Source organism: Liolophura sinensis, chromosome 10 (genome assembly GCF_032854445.1).
Source record: "Liolophura sinensis isolate JHLJ2023 chromosome 10, CUHK_Ljap_v2, whole genome shotgun sequence".
NCBI classification, from domain to species: domain Eukaryota; kingdom Metazoa; phylum Mollusca; class Polyplacophora; order Chitonida; family Chitonidae; genus Liolophura; species Liolophura sinensis.
The window spans coordinates 10,374,239-10,393,267 of record NC_088304.1 but is presented as its reverse complement, the minus strand read 5'-3'; the positions used below and the strand labels follow the sequence as shown (position 1 = coordinate 10,393,267).

Genomic DNA, 19,029 nt, shown 5'->3' with positions numbered 1-19,029 from the left:
AAAAAGCCTCTGCCCAACCACTTAACTCATATGAATGAATAACTGTGATACTGTAATATTACTGGTTGCATTGATACTAATAATACAGCCACTGACACTCATGTGACATTAGGGAAAGATTATCAGTAACTTGCCAGAAGTCAATTGTTCACCTCTGACTGCCATTGCATAACTGAAAAAGTTTTTGAGTTCAGTGTTAAACAGGAATCTATGAATATACATAAACAGTTGTTGAAAAAAGTCTTCAGCCAAGGGGAGTTTGATGTAATCAGATGTAGATGTAATCATCGAACTGTACCATGTCATTACAGAACGGACCCTGTGCGACCTTTCATCAGTGGTCATGTGGCTAACAGTATGGCTGCTGAGGTCATCGCACTGCTCCACGGACTGCTGACCACCAGGGAGTCCTCCACCGCACACACCTGGTCAGATGCAGTCCGTAAGGTAAGCGCAAACTAGACATCCAACATCAACAATGTATAGTGATGCTGTCACAAAATATTTGAGGGCCATTGGTCATATCATAAAACATAAATTTTAATTGTCTTAAATATTTATAGATAAAGAGTTATATACACGTAGATTTCTTGATATAGTATTTTAAAATATGCTGGTTTTCGAGTTTTAACTGTTTTTGGAGTTTTTTTATCTGATTTTAAACATGTCCGAACATTTATGTTTCGTTTTTGATGTTCTCACCACCATATCGAAAACCTTAACCAACTCGCATTTATACCTTGTTCTCGCCATGATATGCCTGAAGTATTGCCAATGTTGTGTTAAGCCGTAATCTTTAATTCATTCATTCAACAATACATGAAATTTGTGACACTCGTGTGGCTGTTTACACTGTCTAGTGTGTGTTGAAGGTGACTTGTCTTTCACCAATATTGTGAGCATATCTGCACATAACATGTAGCAAGTTTGCCTGTAATTTCCCAAAGGTTGGTGCTTTAGCATGGGCTCTTTGGTTTCCTCCACCCACAAAACTGACTGCCATCGTAGGAGTGAAAAATCCTTGAATATGACATTTAGCAGCAATCAAATACGTGTAAATAAATAAAAACCTAAATCTCCCTTTTCCTTTCTGCAAAAAAACACTTAAGTCATACAAGGTTATTGATCATTTATTTCTTTTCTGTCAGGAGATATTTTTGGACCTCCACCTTCCTAAAAGCTCGGCAGTTTGTTTAAATCAAAATAAATCAAACCTACAAAACATCATTGTCTCAGGAATTCATAGTGTACTTGTATATGAATAACCAAAAAATATTTTCATCCATGACTGAGTCAATCATTTTGATGGTCGTGGGTTTCCCCCGGGCTCTGCCCATTTTCTCCCACCATAATGCTGGTCACCGTGAAAATATTTCTGAGTATAGCGTAAAACACCAATCAAATAAATAAATCAATCAATCATTTTGCCTTATTCTGTTGATCTAAGAAATGTGTTTTCAATTTTTTTTTTGAAGGTAGGTTTGATATTATGTTGGAAAAATTAAAATTTCAGCACCTAAAGTAATATTTGATGGAATTTATTTTGCTTCTAAAACGCATGAATTTTCTCGGGCAAACATAGTAATCAATATTAGGCTTGCATTAATGATACGTTCCTGGAAATTCCCTAGTAAAAGTTTATCTCTTCTCTCGCAGGTATTGTCTGGAGCTCTGTCTACCCTGCCGCTCCTCATGAGCTCCATTGACTCCCTCAACTCGCCCCGCTGTAACCCCACCCAGCTGATGATCATGGCGAAGCAGGCTGATGCCGCACTATGTGCACTCGGCGGATTTCGGGAAACTGTCAAACCAGGCTGTGAGGTCAAGGTCAGTGGTAGCCATTCGTCATGATTTGTGATTTGAAAAACAGCTATATTCAATTCCATTAGTTTTCTGTTCCACACTTCTGTGAAAGCAAAGTGAGGAGTATTTATTTGTGACTGTTTGTGCATTAGGGTCCATCTGTCACAATTTTGCTTTCTGTGCAATAACTGGTCCAAATATGGTTTGATTTTGAACCAAGTTGGAAAACTTCGTTGATGTTGATTGGATGTTGGTCTCTGAGTAAATAATTGCTCAAATCTTTTACATAAATGTGTTGCATATTTCAATTTTTTTTTATTTCTTTTACTTTTGTCATTATCATACAACAGTGCAACATGAAGTAAGACCATTTCTCCTGCTTATTGTAGATCACAGGTGAAGGTTTGCACAACAGTCTAGGTCAGGTGTTGAGTTTGTCTGGTCAGACAGGACTGGCCACAGTACAACTGTACCCTGAGCCCAATGATCAGTACGCCCCTAGGTACAGTGACACAGTACAGGTGCCACTAGCCCGTCTTTTGCCTCCCAGGAATGAGGTGTGTATAAGATCACAGGTTTTGTGTTTGTTTGGATGAGGCTGAGATGCAGGAATGAGGGCAGTTGAAGTGTGCTTATCTGTATGAAGGTCTTTCAAATACAAGTAAATTTAAGTTTATTAAAAAATGAAGCAAAGATGGTGCGCAGAACATAAAGTTACAATGTGAATAGTTCACATTAAAGCTTAGTTAAATAATATATTGGGGCGTCTGTGGCTCAGTCGGTTAGCGCACTAGCGCAGCGTAATGACCCAGGAGTCTCTCACCAATGCGGTCGCTGTGAGTTTAAGTCCAGCTTATGCTGGCTTCCTCTCCGGCCGTACGTGGGAAGGTCTGACAGCAACCTGCGGATGGTGGTGGGTTTCCCCCAGGCTGTGCCCGGTTTCCACCCACCATGATGCTGGCCGCCATCGTATAAGTGAAATATTCTTGAGTACTGCGTAAAACACCAATCAAATAAATAAATAAATAAATAATATGTTGCGAAGCTTCTTAGAGTATATGCAAGTATACACAAGAATTATAACCATAGCTTAGCCAAGTGGTATACCTTCTGTTAAGACCTCCTTGAAAGTCCCTGTTGTTTGGATGAGTGAAAAATGTTGCATATTAATTCAGTTGATTTTGCTAATTGTAAGGATGTACTGTTATCTGATCTTTAAAGTGACATGGCTGTCTTGCTGTGTTCATGGTTGACTTTTGTCTGAAAATAAATATACGCCATGCTACATAGTAATTAAGAAGCATCTTCTTGAAGTGGTAGTACGGTAAATGCCCTACAGTTTCCTCCCATGACTAAGTTGCTTATCTGGGACGTCTTTAGAGAGTGTTTTTGATCTGAGAAAGGTTTTTTAGGTTTGTTTGTCCTACAGGCAAATTATAAGTTTCTGCACCAAAAATAATGTTTTTTCACATTTATTTGCATATTTGAGTAATTTACCATAACTTTACTTTCATGATATCGAAGCATGCAACATATACAACAAATATTGTGCAGGGGTCTTGATCTTTCAGTGGGTGTGTGTTTCGTGAACACCTATCACAGCATTTGGTTTGGTTTTGATATAAGTAAACTCAAAGCCTCTTATCACATGTTTTGTTTTCATAGAATTTGGCCCTGGAAAGACTACCCATGACTGATGCCGTCATCATGGCAGTTAACTCCCTTCTCTTGCCGCAAGAGGGCAGCACTGCACCCCTTCAGCAGCAGCTTCCTGTAAGTGGTGACGGCAATGCCTTGGTGAACCAGACCTGCCGTGTTGTGGCAGAGATACGATCCCGTGCCTGCAATGTTTTGGCGACATACCTGAAGGATTTTGACTTTGCTAAGGAGCTGATTCAGAGGTGTGGCAGCAGCGTGATCGATACATTGAAGTCACTGGCCAAGGACTGTGGCACAGGTAATACTTGATAGATTTGTCAACATATACTTGGATTTTATTCAGATATCTGATCCCTAGATAAAAGAGAAGAATTTTTTAGCTTTTCTTTACTATTGTGCATTTACTGAACACACTGTGTGAAGAAAATCATATAATAGTGATGTGAAAAAGCCAACTCAGTCACAGGCCTTCTTGTGGTGTGCCTGTAATATTATCGTAGAATATTAAAAGAAATCGTCACACCACCCACAAAAATGATCATCTAAATGATAGATAGATGATATTGGAATTCTAAAAGCATGCTAATGGTGAGACAGTTGATGGTGATATACAATGGTGATATGAGTCCATTCATAAAGAAACAGTATAGTGTATATGTGTTGTTTTATAGGTGACCGTATTGCAGTAGTGGAGACCCAGTGTGAGAGGTTAAGGATGTTGTACAGGGACTGCATCAAACCTCCCCCACCCCCAAGCAAGACCAACAGTAGAAATGTGAGGACTAGCTCATACATTTTGTTTTCATGTTTTACGAATGTGTATATGTGTATGTACATGCATGTACATGTAAATTTAGATTGTTAAATGAGCTCTTCCTCTCAGGTCGTATGTGGATAGTCGTGGATTTCTCCTGGGCTCTGCCTGGTGTCTTCCCTCCATATAGCCAGCCACCATTGCATAAGTGAAATGTTCTTGAGTACGACATAGAAGTCTAAGTAAAGAAAATAAATAAATTAAATGAACACTTGTTAATTTGAATGGTTATTGATAAGCAGGATGTTCCTACGCTTAAAAAGTCTGCATCAAGCTTCGTGTTGGGGGCCTCCGTGGCTGAGGGGGTCATCACGACGCAATCACCCAGGAGCCTCCCACCAGTGCAGTCGTTGTAAGTTTAAATCCAGCTCATGCTGGTTTCCTCTCCAGCCATTTGTAGTAAGGTCTGCAGCAACCTGCGCATGGTTGTGGTTTTCCCTCAGCTCTGTCCAGTTTCCTTCCACGATAATGCTGGCGGTATATAAATGAAATACTCTTGAGTATAGTGTGAAACACCAATCAAATAAATAAATAAACCCATGTCATGTTTGTTGTAACAGAACAAGAGATCACATGGGACACATCGCGAGCTTTCCCACCTCTCAGGTCCTGCCTCTTCTCTAGGACTCTGGTAGGGGTCACATTTTTCGGGGACCCCAGCGCTGGGACAGGCCTTCCTCGTGGAACCATGATCTATGCCACTCAGCCTATACCTACTCAGGTAAACATGAACCAGACTCTTCTTGAACATTACTGCCTCTTATATTGTAATATAACTGTTACATCATAACTTGACCCAGGAGCCTCTCACCAATGCGGTCACTGTGAGTTCAAATCCAGCTCATGCTGGCTTCCTCTCCGGCCATATGTGGAAAGGTCTGACAGCAACCTGTGGATGGTCATGGGTTACTCCTGGGCACTGCCCATTTTCTTCCCACCATAATGGTGGTTGCCGTTGTATATGTGAAATATTCACATAATGAGTAAAACACCAATCAAATAAATAAATACATCATAACTATTTGATTGAACTTTCACTTCATAAAAAGATGGTTATTGAGAATTAAAAGGTGGTGTAAGAAGGGCACTTGTCATCCCTCGATATGACACATACATAGCTCTCATAGTGCCCCTTAGTTGGCAGCTCTGGCTGAGCTGGGTTATGCATTGGCTGACTGTAATTATCAGGCCCTTGACCCTGCTGTTTCATCCTCAACATTTTAGTCGAGATTTGCAAGGTACCTGGTGAAGGTCAGTCTTTTACCCTGGACTGCTAATTATCAGATTGTTGAATTTTTTTTATGTTTGACTTGAATTTGTGCAGCTTGACTGGGAGTTGAGTTTTTTTGTAGGCCCCATCTTTTTACTGGGAACTACGGATCTGTTCTTTTGGGGACACCCAGGAGGAAAGCAGTGCAGTCGTGTCGTTTGGGTTCGCTCCCCCTGCCGAGCGCAAAGACGGGGCGTGGACTAACCCTGTGGGCACCTGCCTTTTTCTAAAGTAAGCTGAGATCACATGAAAGTGATTCTACGCGTTTTTATGAGGATAAATTTTTTTTGCATGTTCAGCGGGGTATAATTTGGGAAATAAATGAGAGTGACATGAAAGAGCTAGATAAGAGATTTGAAAGGAGAGGACAGTAATTAGAGTAGAATTGGAATTACAACACTACATCTTTAAAAACATTTCAAGTCGTGTCCGAGATTTAGTGACAGGCTTTCATAGCGCAGTGGTTAGTCTGCTGAGGCAGCACAATATTTCAAGAGCCTCTAACCAATGTTGTTGTTGTGAGTTCAAGTCCAGCTACCTCTCTGGTTGTATTCATTCGAAGGTCTGCCAGCAACTTGGGTTTCCCTGGTAAGCTATGCCCAGTTTCCTCCCACCTAATGGTATAAGGGAAATATTTTTGAGTGCAGCATAGAACACCATTGAAATAAATAAATAAATAAATAATTGTTGTTGTAGCAATGGCAAAGCTGTACATTACAATGGTGCTAGCCTGCTGCAGTGGCGCAGTGTTCGGCTGGACGCTAACCTGGCGTCTGGCGATGTGGCGGGGATTGGTTGGGAGAGGACAGACGAGGCTCCACCCCTTCAAGGTCAAACCCCTAAAGGCCGTGTCTACTTCACCTATAAAGGACGCAGACTTTCGGTTACTATAGATGATGTCTCTGGGGGCATGTTTCCTGTTGTCCACATACAGAAAAAGGTATTGTCTCACAACTTCGAGCTTGGCGGTCTCGAATGTTATAGCGAAAATAAAATATGAAAAACCTGTTAGCTTGACACCCATGCACACTCATGCATGTAGGCAGATGGACTACAAAAATACTGGAGAAATCAATTATTTTAACAGTCGGAGAAATCAGTTATTTTGACAGTATGTTGCTATCATATTGATGCGTTTATGTACCTCATGGGCCGTGAAGGCTTTGTTAGAACGCACCCAGTTAATACATATCATGTAGATATCATGCTGAACAGCTGTAGAAATGTGTAGGGTACAAGGCTCTATAGTGTTTCAAATGGTCTGAACATCTCACTATAAAGTCTATTTTGCATCCAGTCCAAAAACCCAGGTATTTAAGAATTTCAGTCTTTCTTGAATGTCATTTGCAACTTTTTTTAACTATTTATCTCCAGTTGTACCAGGAGTCACACCTGAGTATTCAAAATAACTTTCAATATATACCAGTATTCTACAGGTTATTTAATGCCATGCCATGACATGTAAACATTATTTCATGATTCTCTGTCCTGTGTCCTCCCACAATAGTACTGAGTCTGTTTGCTGTCGTATAGCATTGTTGAGTACAGTGGGAAACTCCATTCAAGTAAGTAATATAAATCAATTTCATGACACATTTATATCTCCTTTAACAGAACACAAGAATCCACGCAAACTTCGGAGCACAACCGTTTGCATATGCTGAGGGCCAGCACCACCGTGATGCAGCTGATGAGCACACAGACGTCCTACGCGAGATCCGGGAGTCTTTTGGCGTGCTGCCATTCTGTCCAGGATCAGACAGCGAAAGTGAGAGCGCTGCAGCAGTCAGTTCCTCCAGTAACCTGTCTGACTCGGCCAAAGAGGTCAAAACACCACCTGGTCAACAATGCAAAGTATCGCAGATACCCAAGGCTCTTAAAGGTAGGTACATACCTTAAACGACACCAAATCTCAAGTGTATTTTTAGAAGCAAATAAATGTCATAAAATATCATTTTTCGTGCTAAAACATAACTTTTTCCAGCAGGATATCATAATACCTTCTAAACCAGCCTTAAAGCACCTTTCTAGAATCAATAGAATTCTTAGAATATCGGTACATTAAGCAAGTAAGTCATGTAAGAAATTTTAGGTGCTGGTCGCCATTGTATAAGTGAAATATTCTTGATTACAGCATGAAATGCTAAACAGATAAATCAAATAAATAAATACTGTTAAGTATGGTGTAAACCAAAAGTCAGATAAGTAAATTAAATAAAGAGTGGTACATACCTTCATAGATTATTTCCACTTTCGGCTACTTTCTTCTGTTTTCTGCCAATGTTTTGAGGTGCTGGACTCGATCCTGGCCTTTGGGCAGGAAATTTGTAGATTGTTTGCCAGCAAATTTGCTCTTTTGGTTGCACCATTTTGGAAGACCATTTGCTGTAACGTACAAAGTATACATTTGATCTGGCAAACTCTCCACAGGTCCCTGGTTCACCTGGTTTCCTCCACCCATAAAACTAACTGCCATTGTAGAAGTGAAAAAGTTCTTGAGTATGGTGTTAATTATCAATCAATCAAACAGTCAGTCCTCTTTATCACCAATGAATACTCAATATTACTGCACATTAGCTTCATATCCAGATGTTAAAGACTACAGCTGTTTCACATGTGTCAGACAAAAGGCATGCTAGTTTGTTGGCTTTGCATTTAACGCTGACTTCAGCAATGGCTCGTACAGTTTTCCTTTGCAAGTTAGATTCATGTACATTGTTTTCCTTTTCGTGTCGACAGAGTACAACAGCGACGCGTTCAGCCAGTACAAGCTGCTACAGAGCTACGACAGTTTTGTGACGAGCGGCCCTGACCTGAGGACTCAACAGGCCAATCAGGAGGAGGAGTCCGAGGATGAGGATGGGGAGGAGGATCAGCAGGTAGAGGATCACTACGCCCTCCTCGTCAAGGCTTGGGAGCAGAAAGTCTTCCCTGTCATCCGACGCCGATTCCGTAATGAGGCAGAGCGCAAGGACGGGCTGGAGCAGATCAGAGGGGCGCTACAGCTGGGTAAGAATGTATACACGTGTAAACCGGAGAATGACTGCGTTATAATACAAAAGACAATATCACAGAGAGTAAAACTAGAGCCGGGATGGCAGCGTGATGGACACTGGTCACACTTTTAATAACAAGTGAGATTTAGCCTCGTGTTCGTTTACCTTAATTAGGGTTTTATTGTTCATGTAATTGCCACATAGAAACAACTTACACACTCCCTATCATCACAAACAGGTATGATCAGGAGTCTAGGCTGACACATTTCTTACCATCTAGATAGAGCATTCTGTCCCAGAATGTATTATATATTTTGAAATGTTAACTTGATTTTAAATTGAAGCATATGCTCCCTTATGTGGGCATATCCATGACCATAAAAATGAACAATAGTTACCATTGCAGTGAAACAGACCAGTGATTATTCTGCCTCAATGAACTGAAATCATTTCCTGTAGGATAAATTATAAGCTTTTGAACCCAGCAGTTATCAATGTGATACTAAACCCGGTAAGGTACTAAAGCATATTACATGTATGTGGAACTTTCGGTTTGCATCCAACTCCAGGGATGACAGATATTGCCCGTCAGACTGTGGAGTTCCTCTACGAGGAGAATGGTGGGATGCCACGTGACCTTCACCTTCCCACCATCGAGGATATTAAGGAAGACCTGGCCAAGTTCACCGTGGAGAGAGTCAGGAAGGGCACTACTGTCATTATTCGCACACCGGGAGGTGGGGGAGCTGCAGGCACCACTGTCCTGCCCAAATTTGCTGTCAGGGGCATGCTAAGGACGTTTGGGCTGACGGGCACAGTCCTTGATGTGGACACGGTGAGGGAGAGTGTAGTCTTCTCTGAAGATGCACATTTTTTAGGCACTATTTGCAGTTAAAGTCATTTATGTGTACGTTGACAAAGAATCAACTTTATGGTGTAGTACAGCAACAAAAGGGGAATGATTGATGTTTCCGCAAAAAACAAAACTTTTTCGTTCAGTTTCCATCACATGTGGCCTGAACGTTGATATGGATTTGATTTATTTGATTGCTGCTTAACACTACACTCAAGAATTTGTCACTTATACCATGGCAGTTAGTTTAGGGATGGAGAAAACCAGAGTTTTTGGAAAGTCTTGACAAGTCGCTGATAAATTTTACAACATGTAATGTAGTACAGATACTTGTACATGTATGCACACAATATTGGTGAAAGACAAGTGGTTTTCAACAAGTGTAAGGCAGTGCATGCTTTGACATGAGCATTGTGGACTGCTTACTGTCACCAAGGCTCACAGAGCTCGGAAATCAACTAATTCCCTGTCCAAGGCCGGGTTTGAACCTACACCTCGTGTCCTCTAGCAATTGAAAGGCAAGTGTCCTTAACCACAAGACTACACTCACCCCCATATGTAGATTTGAATAAGGCAGATAAATATAAGGTGTCAGGTAATGGGAATTGGGCTGTGATAACATTATATGTCATGCAGTGTCATTTGTGGCTGATCAAGCTTAGCACTGGGTGAGGTGATGTGTTTACTTCAGGGCAAAATTTACATGACGAAAAATTATTTTTCCTCCATTATTATTCTCCAAAATTGGCATTTACACTCTGTAAATTCTAATTTATCAATAATCGCGATGTTTCCTGGTGTTTTCGTGGTCCCGTTGCAATATGGCAGAAATACTGCCAAGGTTGGATGAAGCCGAGATCATCCATTCATTTCTATTTGGTCAGTTCTGTTTGTTAGCCAATTTTTTTTTCAAACTCATTATGGATAGAATTCAGGAGAAGAAAAGCCAGGAAACTTTTGTTCAAAGGAATTATACTCAATTTCACTCCAAGAAGATTTCCCCCAAGAGTGCTGACTTTCTTTCATATCCTTCTTCAGTGGAAAAATCCTTTGATATCTAAGATGATAAAGATTGTTGTATTTGTCAGCCCAATGAGCTGGTGCAGGTAGAGGTGTACCTAAGGAGCGAGGGGGTGCTGGTGCGCTACTGGTACCCCATTGACATGCTGGAAAAACCCCCACAGGGGTTCCGCAAGTCCAGCATCACAGGGGGCCAGACACTGGACACGTCTAACGTCCTCATACACAGGTCAGTCTGTACAGTGTTTAGGAACATGGTATTGATGAAAGCTTTAAAATAACTGCTGGACATTGTGGTCAGTGGTCAGACCTATATTGTCCAAGTTAAGTAACTCTGGTGTACATGCTGTGATTATGCTTTTCATGCATACAGCTGAAGCGTCCAGTTGATTTGATTGGTGTTTCTCGCCGTACTCAAGAATATTTCACTTATACGACAGCGGCCCGCATTATGGTGGGAGGAAACCGGGCAGAGCCTGGGGGAAACCCACGACCATCTTCCAAGGTTGCTTCCCACTTATGGCCGGAGAGGAAGCCAGCATGAGCCGGACTTAAACTCACAGCAACTGCATTGGGTGCCCAGTTGAAGACTTTGCTTTAAGTAAATGTAAAGTGATGGATTATTTGATGCTAGTTCTAAGAATTTTACTTCTGATGAATGAGGCAGAAATAAAGCTTGGAGTTCTAAGATGATTATTTTTTATGGACCATATTGAACATTGAAAGCTTATTTTTATCACAGCACGTGTAATTTTTAATCTGCTAAATGTCACATCATTATCTGTGTATATGTACAACTGAAACAAACACAACAATGTATTTGGTGGATAAAAAGATGATGGGACATTAATACTGGGCTTTAGCGTATTCTGTATTGTCCAAACAGCCCACCATAAAATGGCAATCTTCATTTTTTTTACACCTCATTCATAAAAGAAAGACGTCACAAAAAAAAAAAAAACTTTGGAATCAGATGAAATCAGATAACGCACATTTCATATCCACTTCTTTTATTTTATACACCCAAGTTACAAATTAGCGTCCTGTAGGAGTCTGTATAAGTACTTCACTGTTTACGTGACTAGCACAAGTAGATGAAAATATCGGTGGTATACGTCAGATTGTTCTTGATTTGTGTATTGTAGCACCATACTTGAAATACTGTTAGAAGCAATTGGCTTCTTTAACAAGCAGAAAAACAAGATTGAAGGTTTTACTTATCCCTAATTTGTGTATTTTCAGGGAGCTGCTACGCTGCGAATCTGTCTTAGCCAGGATGTGTTCTAGGACTGCTCTTTTACAACTCATTGACCACTGTAACTCTCCTGCCATGGAGGTGAGTTCCTGCTCTGCCAGTCTTGGGTCTGGAATGGCTGCCAGTGCCGCCGTCTTGCAGGAGCTAGACATTGAGAACCTGCAGCTGTTGTCTAATGAGGTGCTGTGTGGTCCTCAACCCCATGGGGGAGTGGTGGCCCAGTCTCTGTCAACGTGTGCGTCTCCGCGCCAGTGCCTCGCCCCTCACACCGCCTCGCTCTGTAGGCTCATGTTCACGCACCCCGAGCGCCTTAAGGAGGAGCTAGTTGTGGCCATCGCACGTGCGGCCAACCAAGGCGAGGATTACCTCATTGAGCTAACCACACAACTCTGCATGTGTTTCCAGGTACAGTAGCATCTCTACTCCTTTCGTATTAGTAAGAGAAAATTTCACACTATTAGCCACACCTGTTCAAACAATACAATACCAGCTAGCCTAAAAGTTTGTATGCCATTGGCTCACCAGTAGCAAAATTATAGCCAGTTTCTTGTAGAAAGCTAGAAAAATGTTTTGTGGAAGTCAGTGTCAATTTCTAGTAGAATGCTGTCTAAATATTTAAGGGACTATACCATAGCTTTTTGGAAAAAAAATATGTGATCTATGCAAACCCAGTTGAATTTTTTGCTATTCTTTTAAATAGCCCATATGTTTACAATACATGTACGTAGAATACCCACCTCGATATTGCATGTGTTACCGTTAAAATCGGTTAAAAAGTTTCTAAAATGTTATTATTGTTATTAAGAACGTTGTATTATAACTTTTTCAAACTTTAAAATTATAAATAGTAAGGGTGCAAATCTGACATTTTCTCAAAAGCAAAATTTTGAGCTATTCTAGGTGAATACTAGATTTTAGTTGATTAGCGAATGTGGATTTATTTCCAAAAATCTCGAATATGGCCTCTTTAAAGCTGTGTTTTCACTTTGATCGATACAAAATAGTTTCCACCACCTGGCCTGTCAGATTTTGAAATAATTTAGTGAATAAAAGCATCACATCTGCAAAAACTAGTCGAGGTTTTAAGCTGAAAAAATTATTTCTTGTAATGTGAATTAAAACGTTTATTTAGCCCACCAAATAACCAGGTACATGCATTAAACAATGATTTGCCAACAGACTGCTCCAGAGATGTTCCCATACGAAGAGTTCCCTGTGACGGAAGTGAAGGTCAGCACGGACGTCCATTTCCCGGGTGCCGCATGTCTGGTAATATCGTGTAAGACGGAGCACAAGTCCACCAAGAAGGAGTAAGTCTGAGACATAGTCACGTTCATATAAAGCTTTTTTTACCATCATGTAGAAAAAAGGTGGTTTGTCGTACCTCTGCCATGCATAAACCTAACTGCCATCGCATTAATGTTTACAGCGTAAAATGCCAGTCGAGTAAATAAATAAATACTCCTAGGATTTATACTTGTTTTAAAAAAAAATATGAAGGATATTTTTCCTGTTTTGAAATAGAACACAGCACAGTTTTTTGCAGGTACGGGTAAGTTGATGACTGGCCACTTATTAATGTTACAGGAGTTCCTTGTACAAATCTCCTTGGGCTCGTATATTGTGCTATAACGGACACCGAGTCAAGAAATCAGGCCAGCCTACGAAACAGGAGGTCATTAGTTTTCCTCGGGATATATCATCATCAAGTAACCATAACGACCAGTATGCTCCTGTCATCCTGCCAACAGACAGGATCCACGTGCGACTGGGTGTGTCCACTCCACCTGGGATCACGGTGACGGTGCATGCACTTCCCCCACAGTTCCTGCTGGCAATGACATACTTGGAGACACTGGTGGATGAGAAGCAAGGGTGTGGCACTCGCAGCTGTGGGAATCTGGCTGCAGCTGCACGGAATACAGCCATCAACCTGTCAGAGGCGCCATCGCTCCCGCCTCAGGCCTCGCTGTGGAAGCTGGAGAAGATCGCCATAACACCACCGGTGTTCCTGCACGCAGTGGAGATGATCGGTACCTACCTGTGGAGGACGGACGTCCCGGCCATCATCAAAGAGTATGTGTTCCACCTGTTGGCGCAGACGCTGCGTGTCCTGCTGTATAGTGATGCAAGTATCTCCACACTGATGCAGACCCTGTCAGCACACCTCAGCCCCAGCCAGGGAGTTCTCGGGCACCTCCAGACAGAGCTGAAGAAACTGTATGACGAGGAGACGAAGCACTGGTCGTCCTCCACGACTGCTGCAGGCACTGGGATGGGCATAGGCGTCAGCGACCAAGGTCGCTTCTCCACCTATTTTCACGCCCTGATGGAGGTGTGTCTGGCTATTGCAGAAGTCACTGCCCCTCCCCCCGGCACTGCACGACCAGGGGGACCCTCCCTGTCAGCCACAGATGTGGCATCGACTTCTTCCTTGCCTGCCATGCCCGTCAGCCCAACAGGAGCTAAAAGGAAGAAGCTGAAAACAAAGAAAGAGAGGAGCCTGGGATCGTCTCGGCATTCTGTTAGTCCCAAGTCCAGCGAGAGCGACGTCAGTCTGAGCGTGTCCCCCAGCCTTAGTCAGGCTAACACTGGGCCAGGTGGACCTTCCCCATCTCCCTCCCCAAGCAGCAGTACTGCCTCCTCCAGGCCCATCTCCGCCTTCAGGCGGGGCTAGTGGTGGAGGGTCCTCCCCCATGCCTAGCAAACCCTGTCCCCCATACCCAGTACCAGGCTGGAAGATATCTTATGGTTCCACAGAGCCCATGACCGTGTCACAGATTCTCCGCTATCTGAACCTGGAAGAGCCTCAGGGGGAGAGCATCATGATGGATGCTATTTCAGACGCCTCCCAATCACTGGCCACGCCAATGGCACACACCCGCCTGCTGTCATCACCGGCATCCCACCACACCTGGACGCGGAGTTTGTCAAGAAAACAATTCGCAAAGTCTGCAACTCAGTTGGCGGGCTTTTTCGTGACGAGATCTTTGTTCCACTGCAATCGCAGAGAAAGTTCACAGCTGTGGAGGCCCCGGCTGCAAAATCGACCCCCATCCTTCTCGAGTACCCCTCCACCCACAAGCCTGAGGACAACCTACCGGGAAGCAGCAAGAGCACTGATGTGTCAGTCCAGCTCGAGAACTATCCACCCAAACAACGCATTCGAGGCTACGCCGTGATAGAGCTTGCCTCCAAAACAAAACTGGAGGCCGCCAAGAAGGCTCTGTACAAATGTAAACCACTTGTGGAAGGTGAATCCAGCGACGCAAGGTCATCCCGTCGATGGTACCAGAGGACGTCATGTCAGTGTCCACAATCAGCCAGAAACTTTTGTCTCGGAACCTCAAGCCAACGAGGCTCTGGAACAACTACCTCCTGTCACGCGTCCTGCACATGCACACGGACAGGCCAGACGAGCTCACAGATGGTGCCACTATTGCTCTCACTGAGATTTTCCACAGCTGTTTCATCTCGGAGCAGCGCGTAGAACCGTCGGAGCCTCGGCATGAGTCTGGCTACATCTGCCTGAGCAAGGATCAGATTCTGGGACAGACCCTTGGGAACCTTCTCGGACCATTCTTCAACCACATCAGACAACCAAAGAAGTCTGTGTCAGATCAGGTGACCCAAGCGCTGAGGAAGTATGGCTTCTCTCGACCTGCAGACAAAGGACGGGTAATTTTGTGTACTTATTTTATATGACCTGTGAGGTGTATGGTTGTCACATTGTGTTGAAAAGTACATTTATGTTGATGGTATTCAAAAATAAATGTACTTAATATTTTTTTGGTGTTGCAGTGAAGCCTTTTGGGGAGATCTGTTCATCCCTCTAAGTCCTCATAATAACAAATACACTAACACTGAATGAAAAGTTCTCAAATACAATTAAATGTGTCAGTACAAAATACACTTCTTGTTGTTAATGTCAACTGTTATTACTCCCATGCCGCTCACACCAGAGGTAGTTTAGTCGCTGATAAACCCCTTTCTGTTTTCCGGTGTGGGCGGATTTTTTTTTTCGATAAGGAATTATTCGAACTCCGCATAAATTTAAAGTGGCCGAATAAGGGAGATGAATCAAGCAAAATGTGCCTTTTGAAGAAAATTCAGCTTGAGGTGAAATACGGTAGTTTCTGCCTCCTCTCAATCTACCCATAGGGACATGTATGTCATCAAGAGGAAAATCATTGTAACGGAAAAGGGCGAATGAAAAATAATGCATATCAGATTTATAGAAAAAATTGTCAAGTGTTTCATTATTTCTCTCCTTCAGATCATCTCCCATCGATAAGAACGGCAAAGGTCGCGTAACCAAGAAATCCAGCAAACCTTCCAAGGAAAAGGTTGTGATGGGACCAATGGAAAAAGTATGTCACCCATTTCTCTATTTCTTTTCGACCTGAAAGAACCTCTGATGGATGGTCAAAAACAACAGGTCACATGGATAAATAAACAATTCGGTGTTTCACCAGGGGACTGTTTCTCAAAGCGATTGTGGGAGTGGACCAAAATTTTATTCAATATTCTACTATATGTTTCACAGCGATAAGTTTTAACCACTGGTTCAGTGCTGTGGCAGTACAGTTTCGACTTAGTTTGAACATCCAGCTTCAAATATTTTCCTGTGTAAAGAAGATTAAAGCTTTGGACTTCAGCCCACAATCATTGTGTGAAACAGGCCCGTGCACTTTTCTCACTTAACCAATTCCTGTTAGAATCACTGTTCACAGCTGCTGTAAGTCTTTACATCACCTCTAATTAACCTTCTTCCTCTCCAGCCGTAAGTGAGAAGGTTGGGCAGCAACCTGCGGATAGTCGTGGTCCTCCTCCCAGCATAATGCTCTATAAACGAAATATTATTGAGGACAGCAAAAAACACCAATCAAATAAACAAATTTAATTAGCCTGCAGATGATGTATGCAGTTATTTGTAGGTCAAAGATCACAAGTAGTTTGCAATATTTGCAGTACATTTTTTTGTCATACCTGAGTTCACCATTTCTTGGAACACAAGTAAAGCAACATGTTGCTGCTTGATCATTCAGTAAGCAGGCTTTGGTTGTGTGGGCATTGGCTTGACAAATTCTATCTCTTTTTGGCAAGTTGAGAGTTGTAAAGGTTGGCCTACTTGACTGTGTAATGTAACACTGTAAACTTGTGCATTGTTCAAGGGTTTTGCCTTTGTTTAGGTCAGTTGTTAGCTGAGTGGTGAACTATGTTTTATTGTGTCCATCTGCATAGGCTGTCACAGCATAAATACATATACTTGGTGTTGAACCTTAATCATTCATCTGTTCATTCTCATGTGTAGAACCAGTGTGAAAGAGAAGAAACCCAAGAGTAAAGAAAGTTCAGAGAAACCGTTGAAGGAAAGTGGAGCTGAAGTGAAACTAACAAAGGTAGGCTTACTGTGTAAGGTGAAGGAGAAGCGGTACCGAGTTCAGTTGGCACTGATAGATGTGTCCCAAACCCCATATAGATGTGCAGCGGTAGAAAGGCAAGATTAATGTAGAAATTTGTAAAAGTAGTAAAGCTTACAGAAAAAAAAAAAAACACTGAAGGAATGCAGGATTAATATAACACTGACCAAAGTAAACTGCCAGAAGAGGATGGCTGCTGAAGTTAACAATAGTTGTAGACCCAGAGAATTGTGATCTGTAGACAGCTTGAGGTGGTGAAACTGCATATTTTGGTTTGAGGTGTCAAACCCTGGATGGATACCTCTAAGACGGATTGAATGTGAAAACCACTGTGATTAGACTTTTGTGCGAGATAGGAAATTCCCCCAAAACTGAGGGAAGTCGATTGTTATCCAGCCTGCACAAAGTAGGCAGAGGTATTGTGTGAGGGGGCCACCCATAGTACACAGATAGCCAAGCACCAGTAGCCATTTGCATATCAAAAACTAACTAAGTTTTTTAACCTCATCCTTAGCCATTCACACAGTTTCAGTTGCCACCCATAGTACATGGATTGCCAAAAGCAGCTTGTGATTTGCACATCAAAGACCTCTGCGGTAAATTTGTGCAGGAACGCCCCCGCGGTGTCATTTACCACCGTAATGATCTGCAACTCCATAACATACGAAGTCACTGCTCTGCAATCCTTAGGCATACAATAAACAGTCATAGTTGTCACAACATAAAAATTTTGGACTGTCTTCTTAGCCCTTAGCACTATAGAATTAGAGAATAATATCTGTTTATGACGGTGTCAATAATTCTACTTTATTTTGGTTTAGAGATCAATATTTGAATGTATCACTTGAACATCATGCAGTTTTACGAACTGGTGAATCAGGTGAGCTACCTGTATTCTCTGAGTGCCTTGTTATTTTATTTTTTGACTTTTAAGTGATGCTTTGACAACATCAGTATTATTTTGTGTTTTATGGGCCAGCTGACACAAAAAAATCCCAATATGGAAACAAAAATAAGACTAAAATCCACCTGTTTTTGACCAACTTTGATATTGTTATGATACTTCCTGTTTTCCTGTTGCTTCAACAGTCCACTTTTTTTCCCACAAATGATTTTTATGTTTCATTTTCATAAATATTGTATTTTCTTCTTACATTATGAAAAGCACATACATGTACAACTGAGGAAAATCAAGATTAAAGTGGAAACATACAAAATGGCCAAGTTTAACACCAAACCACCAATAAAGGGAAGCAGGGTTGAAATGACACATTGACAAAACTATTATAAACTGCACACATGTACATATGTGAGGTGAAAAGCAGGGCAGAAATTTGCAAATATTTGCATACTCGATGAAGTTGCTTTTAAATGAGCTATAAAAACCACCTTATCAGTAGACATCTTCAGGTGTTACATTTTGTTTTAAGAATTTAAATTCCCCAAACTGGAAAATTTTTGAAGAAGTTGATATTGATTTTTAAAATGATGCTCACATTGTATATTTATCCGTCACCATACCGTCTTGTCTGTCTCACAGCAGGTGTCCAGTAAAGAGGAAGAAAAGTTCCTGACCCTGGACGGCTTCCTACAGCTGGCGGTGGATCTAGCCAAGCAAGACGTGCGTGCAGTCTGGAGGGCTCTCCTCTCCTGTGGATTTGACCTCCACTTTGACAGGTAGCTATCGCCGCTCATGCCTGACCTGTAAGGCGTGGAGTGTAAAATCATAGCAATCTTATCAGGGTGTTATATAAGAGCTGTCTACCTCCTGGCAGGAAGGAACTTTCCTTCAGACTACTGGTAGAGGCCTGGTCTGGAAATCCAAAGATAGCTGGTTCAAATCCTCAGGATGTAAGCCTAGTCAGTATTGCAATATAACAGCAATTTTTACCCTAATGCAATACCCTACAGCACAAACTATAAGAATCACAGTAGA

The 19,029-nt window shown here is 42.0% G+C and overlaps 1 protein-coding gene across 1 annotated transcript in view; it reads left to right on the top strand.

Annotated features, from left to right (window-relative positions):
* Window positions 1-19,029, top strand: part of LOC135476867 (probable E3 ubiquitin-protein ligase HECTD4) — a 68,785-nt gene that overhangs the window by 40,325 nt on the left and 9,431 nt on the right. The window contains 21 exon segments of the mRNA XM_064757011.1: window positions 312-447; window positions 1,657-1,827; window positions 2,193-2,360; window positions 3,469-3,760; window positions 4,134-4,247; window positions 4,837-4,997; window positions 5,629-5,777; window positions 6,243-6,486; window positions 7,161-7,428; window positions 8,286-8,555; window positions 9,112-9,377; window positions 10,484-10,644; window positions 11,658-12,075; window positions 12,850-12,980; window positions 13,258-14,434; window positions 14,436-14,556; window positions 14,559-14,950; window positions 14,953-15,356; window positions 15,947-16,040; window positions 16,986-17,072; window positions 18,634-18,770. Coding sequence (XP_064613081.1) covers window positions 312-447; window positions 1,657-1,827; window positions 2,193-2,360; window positions 3,469-3,760; window positions 4,134-4,247; window positions 4,837-4,997; window positions 5,629-5,777; window positions 6,243-6,486; window positions 7,161-7,428; window positions 8,286-8,555; window positions 9,112-9,377; window positions 10,484-10,644; window positions 11,658-12,075; window positions 12,850-12,980; window positions 13,258-14,434; window positions 14,436-14,556; window positions 14,559-14,950; window positions 14,953-15,356; window positions 15,947-16,040; window positions 16,986-17,072; window positions 18,634-18,770 — 5,361 coding nt within the window.